The sequence below is a fragment of the Emydura macquarii genome, unplaced genomic scaffold (genome assembly GCF_026122565.2).
Source record: "Emydura macquarii macquarii isolate MOO-44397 ecotype Brisbane River unplaced genomic scaffold, CSIRO-AGI_Emac_v2 contig_3128, whole genome shotgun sequence".
Taxonomy (NCBI): Eukaryota; Metazoa; Chordata; order Testudines; family Chelidae; genus Emydura; species Emydura macquarii.
Genome location: NW_027133265.1, coordinates 1,713,634 through 1,732,685, shown reverse-complemented (window position 1 = coordinate 1,732,685; position 19,052 = coordinate 1,713,634). Strand labels below are relative to the sequence as shown.

The 19,052-nt window shown below is 44.3% G+C and overlaps 1 protein-coding gene across 9 annotated transcripts in view; it reads right to left on the bottom strand.

Moving 5' to 3' along the window:
• The window catches only part of FRYL (FRY like transcription coactivator), a 385,878-nt gene that overhangs the window by 133,016 nt on the left and 233,810 nt on the right, over positions 1-19,052 (bottom strand). For all 9 annotated transcript variants that reach the window (XM_067531263.1, XM_067531262.1, XM_067531264.1 and 6 more), the window contains 9 exons: positions 15,313-15,416; positions 15,049-15,157; positions 10,854-10,940; positions 9,576-9,747; positions 8,709-8,841; positions 8,301-8,408; positions 1,942-2,179; positions 357-542; positions 166-252 (listed from right to left, as the gene is read on the bottom strand). In XM_067531263.1, the coding sequence (XP_067387364.1) occupies positions 166-252; positions 357-542; positions 1,942-2,179; positions 8,301-8,408; positions 8,709-8,841; positions 9,576-9,747; positions 10,854-10,940; positions 15,049-15,157; positions 15,313-15,416 (1,224 nt within the window). The remainder of the gene's footprint in view (positions 1-165; positions 253-356; positions 543-1,941; positions 2,180-8,300; positions 8,409-8,708; positions 8,842-9,575; positions 9,748-10,853; positions 10,941-15,048; positions 15,158-15,312; positions 15,417-19,052) is intronic.

Here is a 19,052-nt window from a genome sequence, read left to right as displayed (position 1 = left end):
ACACTCCGGACTCAGGCACATGGCACACATGCACACCCCACGTGTGGAATACACATAGGGACCATCATTCGAAGAAGAACAATATTTAGATAAGGATATACATGATTAAGTTGAGGACAAACTAATTTGTATAATAACTTCATATTATCCACAAAATATTCCTACCTGATCTGCCCCAGTGAGATGTATGAAACTCTCAAGAATAGATGAGCTCAGTCTGTCCATCACATCTATGGCCAACTCATCATCACCCTAAAAAGGACAAATATGATGCATGAGAATCTCAAAGTTCAACAAAGGACACCAAGTAGTACCCTTTCAGTGACAAATATATATGACTACCTCTTAGCTCTTACCTTGGAAATTTCTAGAAGTGTGAACAAAGCCCGTATTTCTCGAAGAATGCTGACAGCTAATCTTCTTGTCGCAGGCCTCGTGCTACAAAGAATGACCAATGCAAAGCCTTCCACTATATGAAAAACGTTGGAGTAAAGGGTCCTCTCCAAGGGAAGAGTATGGGCAGTTCCATTAGGGGCACCACGCTTTAAAAAAATTATACAGGAGTCATTTAAATTAAAAGCAAAACAAACACTAGTAAGCTAAAATGGTTCAATTATTAGTGATGGGAGAAATAGTTCTAAAAGGTTTAGAATTTTGGTTTGGATGCTTATCCAAACTTCTAGAAATTTCATGACACTGGCTCTCACAAGATTTCTAACATTTCCTGGTTTCAGCCAAAACAGGGATATCATATGAACAGTCTTTCCTGTTCAATTTTGGGAATTCCACTTTCTGCTGAGACCAGTAGAGAGGCATGTGATTTTTAAAAAATAGTTTACCAAGCTTTCTCAACCTCAACAAAATGCATTCGGTTTACTTTAACTTTTGAGCGAAGGATAAGGCCAAACCAGCTCATCCATTCCTATTAACTAAATTTCCAATTACAAATTGAGATCTTCACATAAAAAAGAAGCAGTAGCTGATTTCTTTGTAAGGAATATTCAGAATATTCAGCACTATTTAACCAGTGACTTCTTTGTTCATAATTTTAAAAAAATAAATACAAAATTCAGCAACAAATATGAGGATACAAGTGTATATACAAAAATATATCTCTGTAATATAAACAGAATAAGCATATGTCAGGATGACACTGGCCCTCTAAGAGGAAGCAGGGCCAGTGCCCCTGTGATTCACCCTAATTGGATTTAAAAGACTGCATCTGGGTCCAAAGAGAACCAGGTGAGAGAGACCTGGTGAGTCAGAGCTACCTGACTAACAGAGTCAGAAAAGGGCAGGTGAGAGTTGCCTGGGAGCCAGGGGTACTGCAGAAGGTCTTAGGAGGAAGCTGTAGTTGTTTCCTACGAGAAGGCTGAAGGCAAGAAAGCAGCAAGAGAGGTCTGCTGGCTGACTTACCCAAGCCAGAGAACAAGGGGCAGAAGGCTGGAGAGGGCTAAAGTCCAGGGAGAGAGAGTGGCCTGCTGATGTCTAACCAGAGGGCCAGAGCCAAGGGTCAGAGAGGGCTTAAGGCAGGGGAACAGTGGAGGAGCTTACCCATTGACATCTCCCAAGCCAGACAGTTGAACCAAGAGGAACAAGGAGAGGACCATGGGGAGTGAGGGATGCTCTCCTGGTAAGGATTATCTCCCAGCAGATGGACTGGGGGCATTCCCACTGGGAAGAGTGGGGTTGCACTCCAGCTGGAAGGGATTTCTGAAAGGGGAAACTGTGGCAGGAATGCCTGGTATGTCATGGCCTGTTACAGGAGGGGCTGCCCTATGACAGCACAGATAACAATTAAAAAAAAAAAAATGCTATGAATCAAATGAGGAAAGCAAATCGCTAAAAACTGATTTTAAGAGAGAATGTTTTAATTTCACAGGAAATTAGTTTAATTACATGGAATTGGCAATGTAAGAATTTCATGCAGCATTATGATACCTGGGAATCTTGGGTTTTGTTGTGTATTTGGGCTGCTTGTTTCCATTGATTTATTAGCTGCACTAACATCTTTACTGCATTGTCAAGAAGCGTTGGATGCACATCAGTCACTTCACGCACAATGAAGTAAACAAATCCTGAAAGAACATCTTCCCGCCAGTCTGGAAAATCGAGCATTAATGCCTGTAGAGTATTGAAAGCGAGGGCACGCAGTTCTTCATCCATGTGAATTGTCAGCCTGTTAAGAGTGTACAGCACTATTAAAGAACTTCATCATCTCTTCAAATCCTCACATTCTCAACTGGACAAAGGCCTTTTACCAGTTATAAACTGAAGTCAATTTATCTCCTTGACTGTAACAACATGAAGTATCTCTGTGTTGGAAGGTTGAGTTAGCTATGCTCCCTGCCTAGAGAGACGTGACTTGTACCTGAGTCATTATTTTAAATCCATTTGAAGCTACATCTGGGGTATTAACAGCAGGTTCTACTGCTACAGCAGTTCCAGGCAGCAGGTTTTAACTAATTAAGGAGGTGATCATATAATTTGAAGAGAATTGGCCACACTTTCAGGTATGCAGTTTTGCATGTACATGAACAATGTCTGCAAATATTTCAAAGCTCTGGATGGACATCCTTTGGTATGGAGTATTTTCCTATTCCCTCCTCGCCCCAGACTGAAATCTAAATAAATAGGTATGTTCATGTGTAAATTGTAGCTCATCTCAGGCATGTGCAAAAACAAGCATATGATTAGCATCCACAATTTTGAAAATATGTCTCAGGTTTTTTAGACTAGGAGGCACTTACCAAACATTATACTATTAAATAAATCCATACATCTATGATGTGGTTATTTTAATGACATTTTTGATAATTAGAAAAAATACTTGTGTTTTTAAAAGTTTTTACTTTCTCACAACACCATCTTCTGTTCCTATTGTTCTTTGAGATGTGTTGCTCATGTCCATTCAGAATTAGGTGTGTGCGCGCTGCATGCACCGGTGCCGGAAATTTTTCCCCTAGTGGTATCCGTAGGGCTAGCTTTAGCACCCTCTGCAGTGGTGCACGTAGGTGCTCGTATACAGCCCCCGTCCCTCTCAGTTCCTTCCTACCGGAACTCCGACAGAGGGGAAGGAGGGTGAGCTGTGAATGGACATGAGCAACACATCTCAAAGAACAACAGTTACGAGGTAAGTAACCATTCTTTCTTCTTTGAGTGCTTGCTCATGTTCATTCAGAATTAGGTGATGTACTAGCAGTACCTCTGGAGGCGGGCAGGAGTTCATAGATGTGATGATTGCAGCACCACCCTGCCGAACACAGCGTCATCCCATGCTTGCTGCGTGATGGCATAGTGGAACATAAACGTGTATCTTGAGGACCACGTAGTGGCTGTACAGATGTCCTGAATGGGTTCACATTCCAGAAAGGCCTCTGAAGACTCCTGCGCCCTTGTAGAGTGGGAAAATAGGGAAGCCAGGGGCGCGACCGCCACTTGCTCATAGCAGGTCTGAATACAGGTTGTAATCCAGGAGGAAATCCTCTGAGACGACACCAGACATCCCTTCATCCGATCAGCGATCGCAATGAAGAGCTGTGTGGAGGGGCAGAAGGGCCTTGTTCTGTCAATTTAAAGAGCCAACGCCCTCCCCAGATCAAAACAGTGAAGACACCTCTCCTTATTGCGTTTGTGGGGCTTCAGAAAGAACACTGGCAGGAATATGTCCTGGTTGACATGGAAGTGGGAGACAACTTTCAGCAGAAAGGATGGGTGAGGACAAAGCTGCACCTTGTCCTTAAAGAAAACTGTGTATGGCGGCTCCAATGTCATGGTTTTTAACTCAGAGACTCTCCGTGCCGAGATGACCACCACCAGGAATACCACCTTCCAGGACAGATGCGCAAGGGAGCAAGAGGCCAACGGCTCAAATGGCAGTGCCGTAAGTCTCGAGAGGACGAGGTTTAGTTCCCGCTGAGGTACCGGGCGCCATATTGGCGGAAAAAGCCTCTCCAGGTCCTTGAGGAATCTGAATGCCATCCCGTGAGAGAAGACTGACCTGCCCTGGATCGGAGGGTGAAAGGCCGAGATCACCGCCAGATGCACCTTGATAGATGAGAAGGCCAGGACCTCCCGTTTCAGATGAAGCAGATAGTCCAGGATCATCTGAATAGGGGATTTCGATGGCGAGACATTTTGAGCTGTCGCCCAGCAGATAAAGCGTTTCCATTTGGCTAAATAATATGCCTTCGTGGATGGCTTCCTGCTCTCCAACAGGATCCTCTGAACTTGGGCCGAGCAGTGGTGCTCATCCCTGCTTAACTATGAAGCATCCATGCCATCAGGCGAAGAGTGGTCAGATCCAGGTGCAGCAACTGATCTTGGTCTTGAGAGAAAAGGTCCACTCTCAGCGGAAGTGACCATGGCCTGATCATTGAGAGTTCCGACAACATCCCGACCCAATGTTGCCTGGGCCATGCCAGGGCTACCAGGATGACCGCATTCTGTCCTGCTTGATTTTCACAAGGACTCTGGGTATGACAGGTATCAGGGAAAAAGCATACAATAAACCCCTCGACCATGACAGGAGAGAAGAGTCTGGCAGGGAGGCATCTTCCGCCCCAAGGAGGGAGCAGTATCAGGCACACTTCTTGTTCTCCCTGGTTGCAAATAAGTCTATTTGGGGAGTTCCCCACCTCTGGAAAATGCTGTCGGCTACCTCCTGGTGTAGAGACTACTCTTGGTGAGAGCAAAAGGTCCTGCTCAGACGATGCGCCGGAGTATTTTTCAGAGCAGGTAAGTGCAGTACTTGTGACAGATCTGGCCCTCCCTTGCCTGTAGATATAGCACATGGTAGCTATTTTGTCCATTAGGATTTTCACCATTTTGTTGGAGCGGTACGGCAGGAATACCTTGCAAGCCAGGCGAATCGCCCTGAGCTCTCTGACGTTGATGTGGAGAGACGACTCTTCCCTGGATCAGAGACCTTGAGTCCATAGGGCACCGAGGTGGGCACCCCAGAGATACAATGATAGCTGCCAAAGTGATCATATGAAATTTTAGTTTTTTGAGGAATTTCTTCAAAGCACGCAGGTCTAACATGGGCCTCAGCCCTCCTTTGGCTTTTGGGATCAGAAAGTAGTGGGAGTAGAAACCCTTTCCTTTCAATGCTTGAGGGACCTCTTCCACTGTCCCCACACGCAGTAGGGCCTATACCTTGTGAACAAAGAGTTGCTTGTAAAAGGGGTCTCTGAAGAGGGATGGGAAGTGAAGGCGGGAAGGTAGGAGTGAAAGAAACTGGAGGGTATAGCCAAAAGCCACTGTGTTTAGCACCCAGTGGTCTGTAGTTGTGGCCCTCCAAGCAGGGAGGAAAGGCACTAGGCAGGAAGAAAATAACTGGGGATCGGGAACCTGAGTAAAGTCTATTAGGCTGCTTTTGGCCCACCTTCAAAAGCCTTGCTTTCCCTTTGAGGGGTGGCGGCTGGCCCTGATCTCGAGGTTGAGGCCTGCGAATTGGCCTGACTTCGCTTATAGTTTTTATGCCTCCTTCTGGAGGGCTCGGTCCAGGTCTGACCCCCAAAGCGCTGATGATGAGAGGGCCTAAAGTGTCTTCTGGAAGAAGACTGGATGTAGAGGCCCAACGATCTCAGAGTGGCCCTTGAATTTTTCAGCCCATGCAGCTTGGAGTCAGTATAATTTGCAAAGAGGGAACCATCAGACAGAAGGTCTTGGATGGATTGTTGAACCTCCATTGAAAGACCGGATGATTGCAGCCACGATGCCCTCCTCAACGACACCACTGAAGCCATCGACCATGCAGCCGAGTTTGCTGCGATGCCGCCTGCAGGGAGGCTCTGGCTACTGCCCTCCCCACCTCCAGGACTGCTTCAAACTCCTGCTTGGAGGACTGTGAGAGGGAGCTGGCGAATTTCTCCAGTGACTGACAGAAGTTTTAATGGTACCAGCCAAAAACTGCTTGCTGGTTGGACACCCTCAGCTGCAAGCTCGCTATTGAATATACCTTGAGGTCAAATAAATCTAATTTTTTGGCTTCCTTGTTTTGTTCCTGCCTGTCGCGTTCATTGGCCACCGCCACAACCAGCAAACCCGGGGATGGGTGCTTGTACAAGTATTCAAACCCTTTGGCGGGCACATAATGTTTCTTTTCTGCCTGCTTAGATGTGGGGGGCAGGGAGGCTGGGGTCTGCCATAATGCTTTGGCGAGTTTTAGCACCCCATTATGGACTGGGAGGGCTATTCTGGAGGGCGCCACAGATGCCAGGATTCCAAAGAGTTCATCCACTGGCTCAAAAAGCTCCTCTATTTTGAGCCCCAGGTTGGCTGCTACCTGCTTCAACAGTTCTTGATGCACCCTGTAATCATCCAGAGGGACGACATGAGAGGGGCCTGCCACAGCCTCGTCGGGCGAGGAGGAGTCAGGAATCTGAGGGGGGGCTGGAACTTCCTACCTAGTCGGGGTGGTTACCGAAAGGCTGGCTGAAAGGGAATCTTCCTGGTCCGACCCAATAACTGCCTCCGGTGCTGTGGCCTGGTCCTTATACAACTGCGGTACCGAGGTGCTCATCAACCACTGAGCGTATGGCATACTGGCTTGAGGGAACCCCTACAGGTTCCAACATTGCCAAGGGACCTGGCCACTGTCCTTGCGGACAGCCTCCAATTTAGGCTGCTTGGGGTCTTGTCCTTTCGGGGGAGGACCATCACATCTCCCGACTCCAAAGTTGAATTCTGAAAGTTGGTGACCATGGGGGCGCCACCACCGCCTACTTTTTCACACTGCTTTTTGAGCACCTGGGCTCTAGAGATGAGGAGTGGTGCCGGGAACCCGAGGATTGTGCACGCCTTAACCACGTTCTTGTCCTTAGGTTTTCTATACGGACTTTTGCATCCTGGGTCTCTGGAGATTCCCCTTGGAGACCCACAAAGTGGTACCAGGGGCTTGGGGAATGACGGTGCTCCGGAGACCGACGTCGGCACTTGTTGGATCGGTACGGATGTTCTGGTGACCGGCGCCTGGACTCTGGTGACCAAAGACTTGACCCCGACCCATGCCAATGCAGTACCAGGGAGCAGTGCCAGGATCCCGGTGACTGCTGTGAAGCCACTGAGGAGGGAAGAGGCTGTAGTGACACCAGCGCTGGCTTTCCTTTAGGCTGGCCTCTGGTCTGGGCCTCCAAGCTTCGGTGCCTGTCCTACCCTCCTGCAGTGTATGCGGCACCAGCAGGGCCAACAGGTCCTTCATTACCTGAAAAACCTCAGGTATAAAAGGGAGCAGTAAACAATGCGGGCCTCTGCCACTCCCAGGAGTTGTTGGTGGTACCGGTACCGGGCTCGACGCCCTTGTGGGCGGAGGTGTTTTCAGGGGCAAATCGTCTTTCCCTGCGGTGCCCAAACTCTTCTTAAATGACTTCGGCTCCTTCTCGGCATGCACCTTCCTCTTTTTCAGTGCCAGTGACACTGAATGGTGCCGTGCGGGCCCCAACACCATGGGAGCACTTCTAGTCGATGCTGCTGTACTGGACGCCAAGTCCGAGCGTGGCTCCAACACTGGTCTAAGTGCCTACTCCATGAGAAAGGCCTGGAGTCTAATGTCCCAGTCCTTCTTGGCTCGAGGGCGAAACCCTTTACAGATCTTATACTTCTCGCAAAGGTGGACTTCTCCCAGGCACTTCAGACAACTCTGGTGTGGGTCACTCAATGGAATAAACTTCCTGCACGAAGTGCAGGGTTTAAACTCCGGGGCCCGGGGCATGCCCTGACCCTGGGTAAACTACTAACTAACCAACTGCTGACTACTAAGTAATGAACACTGAAATAACAACTATGTACATTATATAAAATCAAGAAGCACTAGGAATACTGAAGCTTGCAGGAGCAAGAGAGTGTTCCAGCACCATTATGGGCAGTAAGAAGGAACTTAAAGGAATGGGGGCTGGTGGCGCCCTATATTTACAAGCACATATGCGCACCACTGCAGAGGGCGCTAGAGCCGGCCCAACAGAGACCACTAGGGGAAAAATTTCCAGCACCGGTGCATGCACCATGCACACACCTAATTCTGAATGGACATGAGCAAGCACTTGAAGAAGAATATAAACTTTTAAAGAGATGAGAGGCCATCTACGAAAAACTAGAAACTGTCCTTTCTGGGTCTGCCGACAATAAATAACACGTCACAATGGAAAAAAATATCAGACTCTCTGTGCAAAAGGAATATTCGTATCTAATAACATATTTACAACAGTTTTTGGCCTTGGGTCTCTGAATATTGCATACAGCTTTTTTTTTTTTTTGGTTTCTTAGGACTTTCTGTAAAACTAGGATTTCATTTTCCTTACCTTGCTAGTAATTCAATAAGGTCAGTCCTGCTCATGCCATCTGGAATCAGTCTTGGGATAGCAGCAATACAAGTTCTGAACAAATCAATCTTAGGTTTTCTCTCCCCCCTGCAAAATCAATTTACACCAAACAGAATCACAAGGAAGCCTACTTTAGGGTATCTTCAACATTAAATACACTCCATATGTTTTCAAAGCTGCATTCAATATTACGGAGTCAACCCCAAATCTTCATAATCAGTTCAATTACCATATCCTTTGTGGACAAATTTTAAGTATCCTAATGTTAAATTAAACCTAAGCACATTTAAATGTATTAATAAATTGCTCTCTGAATTTCTTTTAGGCACAAAAATTAATTACAAGGATATGACACGAAGGATGATTAAATTATAATTTGCTACATACGTGATCATGTCCTCAGGTTCCTTATTCGACATCTGTACACTAGTCATGCACATTGGCCTCCCAACTTCTTTATCCAGATGCCTAAGAATGCTGTCTAATGCTTTTCTTACTTGAGGGTAGTATATTGACATTCCTGAAGAAGTAAAGCACTCAAAGTCACCTCTTTCACAACTCAGTATTTTTAAATTTTATTTTCACCTTGGTTGTAAACTCACTTGATCACTACTTATTTGGTTTAGGACCAGTATCTTGTACAGAAGATAAGAAATCATATGCTAAATTATTTTTAACTGAACCATATTTTAACTGACAATATTTTCCTTTTTTACAAATAAACAGGTTTATATTATTATATAAAAGTATATAATTCTTTTTGGAGGAACATGAGGAAACAAATGGAAAGAAGTGACTCTAAGCACCTTTTCTATTTCCTTCATCCTGAGGCAATTTTGGTCCCCAGCATATTTAAGAGTCACCTAGAGTCTACAACCTACCCTTCCATCAGCCAGAAATCACAATGGTCATGGCCTCAGTCACCTCACTGTCTCCTAGGCCTGCCCCAAATTGCTCCGTATATAAGGGGAATGCCCAGCTGCCCCTTTAAGACTATTTTCAGGCTGCTTTGCGCTGCCTAAACAGTGCAAAACAGTAGATGGAGAGCCAAGGATCTGGTTATTTACATTTCTACTGTAAATAAGTGGGGCCATTTAAAAAAAAATCTTCACCAGTACTAAACACTTGATGAATTTTTTAAAAATTACTAGTAAATATAAAACCAATCCCCACATAAAAATACTGCTTCAGCATCACTAAGGATGAATGTGTATATTTAAGCTGTTAAGGTACTTGCAAAAGAATACCACTCACCTATGACTTTTGCTTCTTCATCTGTCAAAGTTTTATTGAGAAAAATTTTCTTTACACGCAGAGTGTTTCCTGAGGGAAGAACAACTCCTGTTGTTGGCATTGGCGGTTCACCGTCTTTCTGCTGCAAACTGTCTGCGATCACAAGGAAGACTCTGAGACCTATATTCATCCTCTTCAGTGGTAGAGGGAAGGGAAGACAAAGGAATTAGAGACCAGAAGGAATTACAAATTTGCAATGTAATACACATGGTGCAAAATAAATATTAATACCTATTTCACTGTCCTCTCTTTAATAAGGAGAGATCTAAAGAGCCCTACTATGGTAAACGTTATTTAAATGTTACATTTTAGGATATTTATAGTAGTAAGATTAAACGGCTTGATCCAGGAATGCTCCTCGGCAGCTCTGATTCAATCAGTGGGATTTGGGAGCAGCTCAGCACCTCTCAAGAGGTGCTCAATAACTAGCAGGACAGAGCACTAAATTATAATTACTATCGACATGAATCTTCACAGAGTAATGCTGAAGATAGATATCAAAGTATATACAATGTTATTTGCTAAGGCTCTAATCTTGCAATTTGTTGCTCATGCAAAGGCTGCTGAACCCAAAGAACTGCAGGATTGGGGCTTTCCTATGTACTAAACTGTAAAGGGCTGGGAAGGACTTCTCTGAGGAAAAGATGCTAATTATAGTAAACATTACACACACTTCCTGATTTTTATTTTTTTACTGAAAAAAGTCAAATGTTACCTAGTTCCTGCCCCATCTACTACTGGCCACAATTGAAAAAACACTACTGCACAGCTACAGCTGTTTCTTTGGTTTGATCCACACTGCACTCTTTTGAAATATGGACCAACCAGTCCTCACATGGTCCCCTAATAGTTGATTCCTTGCATACCTATTCACCATAATTTTCCCATCATTTCACATTCTTCCTTTTAGAGTATGTCACTATTGTTAAATCTTTGTGCCAGGCTACCTCTGCCCTCTCTTCCTTTAAAATATGGCATCAGAGAGTCATATAGAAATAATGATTTGCTTTTGAATGCCTAGGATGGCATAGATGCTGTGCAGAGGCTTAGAGCATGTGCGAACATTTCTATTTCAGTAGGGAGAACTACAGCAGGCTCAGTAGCAGCATTGGTGGCCCATTTTGCATCAGCATGTTGAACAGCTGTCTTCTATTCTTTAGCATTCTTTGCTATGTATAATATTGTATACTGTTTCACAAATAAAGACAAACAGAACTTGAGCTCTTTAGGTGACTTTACCTCTGGATTAATAGTGAAGGTTTTAGGTGATTTTCCAACACTGAGAAGATCAAATATTATTTCTTTCATTGCAAAATCCAAGCGTTCCTATGAAGAAAAACATGCCTACATAAGACTCACTCTGTATTAGCACATACACAAAGCTAAGAAACTGAATCTTGAGTCTTACTATCTTATAAGTACCTGTGACAAAGAAAGTTCTTCTTTGCTAATGATCCCTATTGAGTTATTGTCTTAGGCCTGGTCTACACTGTGAAGTTAGGTCGATGGAAGGCGGCTTCTGGTGATCACATCATGTCCACTGCCAGGTCCATTCTGCTGACCTAACTCACCGGAAACATTGACTTAATAAAACCACCTCCACGAGAGGTGTAGCGCTAAAATCGAAGTGGATGGGTCAAATGAGTGGCAGTGTAGGCTGAGCGTTGTGTAAATCAACATAATTGGCTTCCGGAAGATGTCCCACAAAGCTCCGCTGTGATCGCTCTGCACATTAGTTTGAACTCCGCTACACCACAGCCATGTACATAGGAAACAGACCCTCCCCTAGTCAAGCCCCAGGAAATTTTTAATCCCATTTCCTGTTTGGTCAGTGTGCAGATCTCACCGGCACAACTGATCATGGTAACTGCATGCCCCAAACGCACTCCCGCCTGGAGCAGACCTGACATGTTGGTTCTCATCAGTCTGTGCGTAGAAGAGTCTGTTCAGACTCAGCTCTGATCCAGCAGAAGAAATGTTAATATCTACGAAAAGATATTGCGGGGTATGTTGGAGAAGGGGCACAACAGGGACACGCAAGAGAGCTTGTTAAAATCAAAGAGCTAAGGCAGGTGTATCAAAAACAAGGGAGGCGAACAGTTGTTCTGCCTCGTCACCAAAGACATGCCACTTCTATGAGGAGCTGCATGCAATTCTCGGCAGTGACCCCACCACTGCACCCAGATGCAGCGTTGATACCTCGGGACAAGAGTCCCAGCTCAATGACGATGAGAACATGGATGAGGAAGAGGAAGAGAAGAATGACAGCTAGGAGCAGTTTATAAACCCGGAGCAGCCCAGCCAGACATAGGACAGCATCTTGACTGACCAAGATGCTGGGGAAGACACATCTGGTGAGTATGTAATATAAATCACAGTGCTGAGGTTTCATCCTCTGTTGGGTTCAGGTTAATATAAAAAAAAATTATTAGGTGTGGTGGGGATGGACTTCCTCATTGGTGTTCCAGTTATGCAGAGGGTTGCCCCCAGAAAAGACTGTTTATGTGCACAGGAATGACCCGAGAATCCTCTATGGGTATCTCCAGGAACCTTTCATGGAGGTACTCTGCAATCCTTTGCAGAAAGTTCTTTGGAGGGCAGCCTTATTTCTTTCACCATAATAGGACACTTTCCCATGCCACTCTGTTATTAAATGCGCTGGCATCATTGTGGAACCAGAATAGCAGCATAAGGACCAGGCCTGCCTGTACCCAGATGCTTGCAGAATTGTAGTCTGGGTCTCCCACTATCACTATTGGTATTTCAACATCATCACTGGTTATTTTTTGGACTGGAAAGAAAGTCTGATTGCATCTTTCTGAACAGACCTGAGTTCCTAAAGATGCACATTTCATGCACTTTTCCAGACCACCCCATGTTGATGAAGCATCCCCTGTGATCCACCAATAGTTGCAACACCATGGAAAAGTATCCCTTTTGATTTATGTACTCTGTGGCCAGGTGGTCTGGTGAGAAGACAGGGATGTATGTGCCATCTATTGCCCCACCACAGTTAGTGAACCCTATCGTGGCAAAACCATCTACTATGTCTTGCACGTTTCCCAAACTCACAACCTTTTTTAGCAGAAGTCTATTAATGGCCCTACACACTTCAATCACAGCTGTTCCCATAGTGGATCTACCAACTCCAAATTGATTCCCAACTGATCGGTAGAAGTCTAGCGTTCCTAGCTTCCATAAAGAAATGGTCACTCGCTTCTCCACTGTCAGAGACAGTCTCAAGTGAGTATTCCTGCGCTTCTGTCCAAAGTTCCATGAAAGTGGCCTTACACATCTGCAGCCACCGCTCATCATCCTATACCTTCATAGCGATGCGATCCCACCAGTCAGTACTTGTTTCGCAGGAACAGAAATGGCGCTCTATCGAGTTCAGCTGCTGTGCAACAGCCAGCAACAATCGCAAATTGTTTCGTTCTATGGCTTGTAGCAGGGCAGCTTGAGTAATGTCACAATTTCCCATGCTGCGGCTCCTGGATGGATCCTTGGATGAATAGATTATAAGATGGATAGAAAGCTGGCTAGTTCATCGGGTTCAACAGGCAGTGATCAACAGCTCAATGTCTAGTTGGCAGTGGAGTACCCAGGGGTCAGTGCTGGGGCCGGTTTTGTTCATCATCTTCATTAATGTTCTGGAGGGTGAGGTGGATTGTACCCTCAGCAAGTTTGCAGATAACACTAAGATGGGTAGAGTGGTAGATATGCTGGAGGATAGGGATAGGATATAGAGTGACTTAGACAAATTGGAGGATTGGGCCAGGAAAAATCTGATGAGATTCAACAAGGACAAGTGCAGAGTCCTGCACTTAGGACGGAAGAATCCCATGCACTGCTACAGACGGGGGACCAACTGGCTAGGCAGCAGTTCTGCAGTAAAGGACCTGTGGGTTACAGTGGACAAGAAGTTCTATATAAGTCAACAATGTGCCCTTATTGCCAAGAAGGCTAATGGCATATTGGGCTGCATTAGTAGGAGCATATCCACATATCGAGGGAAGTGATTATTCCCCTCTATGCAGCACTGGTGAGGACTCATTTGGAGTATTGTGTCCAGTTTCAGGCCCCCTGCTACAGAAAGGATGTAGACAAGTTGGAGAGAGTACAGCGGAGGGCAAAAAAAATGATTAGGGGGCTGGAGCACATGACTTATGAGGAGAGGCTGAGGGAACTAGGCTCATTTAGTCTGCAGAAGAGAAGAATGAGGGGGGATTTGATAGCAGACTTTAACTACCTGAAACGGGGCTCCAGGAAGGATGGAATTAGGCTGTTTTTATTGGTAGTAGATGACAAAACAAGGAGCAGTGGTCTCAAGTTGCAGTGGGGGAGGTCTAGGTTGGATATTAGGAAAAATGTTTTCACTAAGAGTGGTTACCTAAGGAGGTGGTGGACTCTCCATCCTTAGAGGTTTTTAAGGCCCGGCTTGACAAAGGTGTGGCTGGGATGATTTAGTTGGGGTTCATCCTGCTTTGAGCAGAGGGTTGGACTAGATGACCTCCTGAGGTCCCTTCCAACCCTACTCTTCTATGATTTTATGATTCCTCTCTCGCCTTGGAAATGCTGCAGATAAGTCGCAATGTGTTTCTAATGCTCACAACGATAGTGCAGAGCTGAGCAGGCTCCATGCTTCTCCGACAATGGCTCATGCAAGGCAGAGACAGGGTTTTGAAAAACGGCGCAAAAAAGTGTTTGTTTGTTGTTGACATCAGGAGATGGAGGGAGGGAGGACATTGCATCATGGGAGGCCAAAGACCTTCCCAAAATCCCCTGTGGCTAGTTGCACTGTGGGATACATACCCACGGTGCACTGCTCTGCCTATCGTACTGGTGGGGACACATTCATCCAACACAACGAGCATGGTGTGATCATGCCTGACAGACTTCATTAGTTCAGCAGGTGAATGTCAATCGAAATTAAATCGACTTCACTTGACAGTGTAGACATACCCTCAGTTACTTTACTGTAATCCAGTTCCTGCAGCATTCTTTGCATTATACTATAGTACATACAAAAAACTACATTAACAGAACATGAAAAGTTGCAAAGTCACGCACTCAGACATTAGGAAATGCCAGAATTAAAGTTGACCTTGCAACTGTAATTCAGCCCCCTTCTGCTTACGCATTATGATGCAGTCTTTAATTACACAATCACACACCATTTTATCCATAGGGGCCCTTGCTTCAATGATACACAGGATGCATGGTGTTCTGTGAATGAATCAGGGTTGTGTAATGAATTTAAATTTGGTTACTTTCTTATAAGTTTATGGTCCAATTTCATTCCTAATGTAGCTCTACTGGTTTCAATGGAAGTATGTCAGGGATGGATTTAGCCTTTTATCTTTAAGTTTCTTCCACAAATTATTTAGTGTACTCTCAGACCTCCATCTAAAATATATTATTAGGCAGCTCTTACCTGAGCAATGAACTGAATAATCTTCACAAATATGTTTAGAGGTGTGTCTCGAGGCACCACACTACGTGAGCCTTTGGGGAAAAGTGCTGATACAATGCTCATGAGACGGCTACAAGGATTTAGAAAAACAGATGTTATGAACAAATCCACACCCCTTTACAAAAAGAATACTAGAAAGTACTTTTTAATTAAAAATATGTTTTTAAAATACGGTATCAACATTAAAAGAGCCTCACAATAGTTTTAATTACATAAGGTACTTACCTTTGTGTTACAGTGTTGCTTTCACATTTTATTCTAATAACATAAACCCAGAGTAATCTATAGAGAGATTCCAGTGCAACTCGGGACATTTTGGGATCTTTATTCTGTTAAAAAAACAATTAAAATGCAGTTACTATCACCTTTGAAAAACTACCCCTGATCTACTTGTTTCCTTTCCTTTTAAAGCATCATAATATTTTTAATTGATTTTTGATTGTTTTAACCCAGAAGACTATGTGTTTAATACTCTGAATATAAGTTTAATTAAAAAGCAAAACACTTTTTAATACAAAACCCCACAAACTCTAGATTATTTTGTATGCTTTTGTCAGTTTGAATGCAAATGAGTAACTAGTAAGCAGATACTTCTCTTGAGGTGAACATCAAGATTTTACTACCTTACTATATATATTTACTTTATTCCTACAATGCCACTGGAAATGGGCAGAGTCCTCAAAGTGTTTTCAAAGTACAGCCCACACACATATATATGGTTAATGTCCAAACCCACTCCTGCAGTTTGCCTTTTGTTTTAATTTGAACAATAGAATTAACCTCAGCCAAAGTTTTCTCCTGAGCTTGGCTTCTTCCTAGGATTTCCCTCTGCAAAGCACTTCTGCCCCTACTCTTAGTTCTGTCGTCCCACTCAGAAGGACATAAACCTCATAGTCTGCCTGAGCTAAAGAATTCCACCTAGTCTGGCTTCCATCATAAGTCAATATGAGTCAGAAGAATAGTCCTGCCTCTCCCCAAAGAGATGCTGACATCCTGTCACAGGCATAAATGCCATGGCAGTGGACAGAAAACCAACAACATGGCTCTCCATCAGATAAGAATGGAGGGCAAGAAGAGTCAGAGAAAACAGTAGTTACCAGCAGCAAGACCGTGCAGCTGTGCTGATTAATAACTCTCACTTATTTGAAGTTCTGGAACTTTTTGTATACATTTCTTTGAAGTGAGGACTAGAATTTATAGGCTGCATAAAGAAATGAGTTTTAAGGAGAAACCTGAAGAAAACTCAAGGCACATGGAGTGGGTTACTATGAATTACACTTTTCACTTTTATCAACATTTCTCTCAAGATGTAACAGTCTTGAGGTTCACAAAACCAAGTCAGTACATACATTCTGGAAGTCTTTAGCAGAAATACAATATACTGAACTTTCTCCATGAACATTACTAAATTTCTTGAAAATAATATATACATTAAAAAAACCCTAATATTCTACAGGGAAGGTGAAGTTGGAGGTCCAGAAAAATTTACTACTGGCCACCAATAAGCCAGTCAGGAAACAGGGTCTGAAAGCAGAAATTAGTAAAAGGGGCAAAGGTTGTTCCAAATCTTATTACTGTTGACATGATAAATCATAAACCTCTTCAGATGAAGAAGTTACTCAACTTGTGCAGTAATGATGGTTCTTCAAAGTGTGTCCCCATATGGGTGCTCCACTATAGGTGTGTCTGCATCTCTGCGCTTCCGATTGGAAATCTTTAGTAGCAGTATCTGATTGGCCCATGCGTGCTTTTGCCCTCCCTTGTGTTGTGCCTCGAGGTACAATAGTGCGGGTGAATCACCCTCAGTTCCTTCTCTACCGCGAAGTCTCCATTGAGAACTCTAAGGTAGAGAGGAGGAGGGTGGGTTGTGGAGCACCCATAGGGACGTACATCTTGAAAAAACATTGTTACTGCTGAAGGTGAGTAACTTCCTCTTCTTCAAGTAATCTCCTTATCGGTGCTCCCAAGCAGCAGCCCCAGTGGGAGGTAAGGGCTTCGGAGTCGAGTCTGTTATGGATTATAACATTGTCCACTAATCGCATAGTGGTTTGCGAAGGTATGACCAGACGCCCAATTCACTGCCTTATAGATTTTTGAGATAGGAACATTCTTCAGGAAGGCAACAGAGGTGGATACCGAACTCTTTGAGAGTGCATCGATTCCGGATGGAGGTAACACATTGCAAGCATGACAGCAGTGGTTAATACAGTTCAAGATCCATTTGGAAAGTCTTTGGGATAATATTGCTGTGTCTTCTGACCTTTCTACAACGAAGAGAGAAAAAAGTTACAAGATTTCCTAAAGGCCTTCATCCTGTCCAGATAAAAGGCTAAGGCTCCCCTAATGTCTTTCCTATGCACTATAGTCTCCCTGTTATCACAATGAGGCTTAGGTCGAGAGGTGAATCAATTGGTTTATGCGAAAAGATAAGGTCCCCTTGAGGATGAACTTCAGATGTGGTCTAAGAGTAACCTGGTCTTTAAAGAATACTATGAAGGGGTATGCATTCTACTAGTGCCGCTATCTCCCCTATTCTCCTCGCTGAGGTGATGGCCACCAGAAATGCCATCTTCATCGACAGATATGTAAGTGAACAAGTGGCCATAGGTTCTAAGGGCAATCTAGTCAGGTTCTTTAAAACTAGATTTAGGTCCCACATTAGAGTGGGATGTCTGGATTGGGTATAGAGGTTCGGTATACCCTTGAGGAGTCTCTTTGTAGTTGGGTAGGCAAAAACTGAGTATCCCTCTATTAGTTGATGGAAAGCCGTTATGGTTGCACGGTGTACTTTGAGTGAACTGAGGGACAGTCCTAACCTCTTGAGATCCAGTATGTAGTACAACACCACTGGGAGTGTGGAAGATACTGGGATAATTTGTCTGGAATTACACCAAACCTTAAATCTAGTCCACTTTTACAGGTAAGTGCATCAGGCAGTCCATTTTCTACTGTGTAGTAGCACTTCCTGCACCTCCTCAGAGCAGCAGTTCTCTATGTGTTGGAACCATGAAAGAGCTAAGCCTTGAGTCAGAGGACCTGCAGGTTAGGATAGAGAGTTTGTCCTTCATTCTGTGAGAGGAGGTAAGGAGTGGGTTGAAGAGGGATTGGTGGACATGTCACCATCTGTGTCACATCTGTCTCGGCCAGATGGGAGCAATCAGAATGACGTTTGCTTTTCACTTTTTATTTTTTTATCAGGAATTTCAGCAGCAGAGGGAACAAAGGAAAGATGTATAGGAGGCTCTTGTCCCATGGGAGAAGAACAGCGTCCCCTAATGAGTGTTTCCTGAGGCAGGCTCTGGAGCAATGGAATAGGCATTTCCTGTTCAGGTAAGCAGTAAACAAGTCTATCATTGGGGTCCCCCCATTGATAGAATATGCTGTGGAGGACTGTTGGGTTCATTTCCCATTCATGGTCACATGAGAACTTGCCACTGAGCCTGTCTGCTGTTTTGTTCTGCACTCCCGGTAGGTAGGCCGCTGATGTTAAAACATTATGGCAAATGCAACAAATTCCATAGTTTAAGCATTTCCGTGCATAGAGAGGATGATCTGCTGCCCCCTTAACTATATATATATATAATACATGCATGCTATGTTGTCTGTCATAATTTTCGTGTACATATTTATGATCAGTGGAAAAAGCATTTCTGGCCGCTCTGAGCTGAAGGAGGTTGATGTGGAGAGTTGTCTCCATAGGTGACCATTTGCCTTGAGTCTTGAGATTGTTGAGATGCACCCATAGTTAGAAGCAATGTCAGTGGGGGGAGAGGTGTGTGAACAGTGCCCCCTTACAGACATTTGTTGGGTCTTTCCACCAATCCAGGGAGTGTTTGACCCTGGAGAGCATCAAGAGCTGTTTGTCTAACCTGTCTTTGTTTGCTCTGTAAACAGATCTGAACCAATGCCTGTAGACACCTCATATGTAGTCTGGCATGAGATATTACAAATGTGCCTGCCACCAT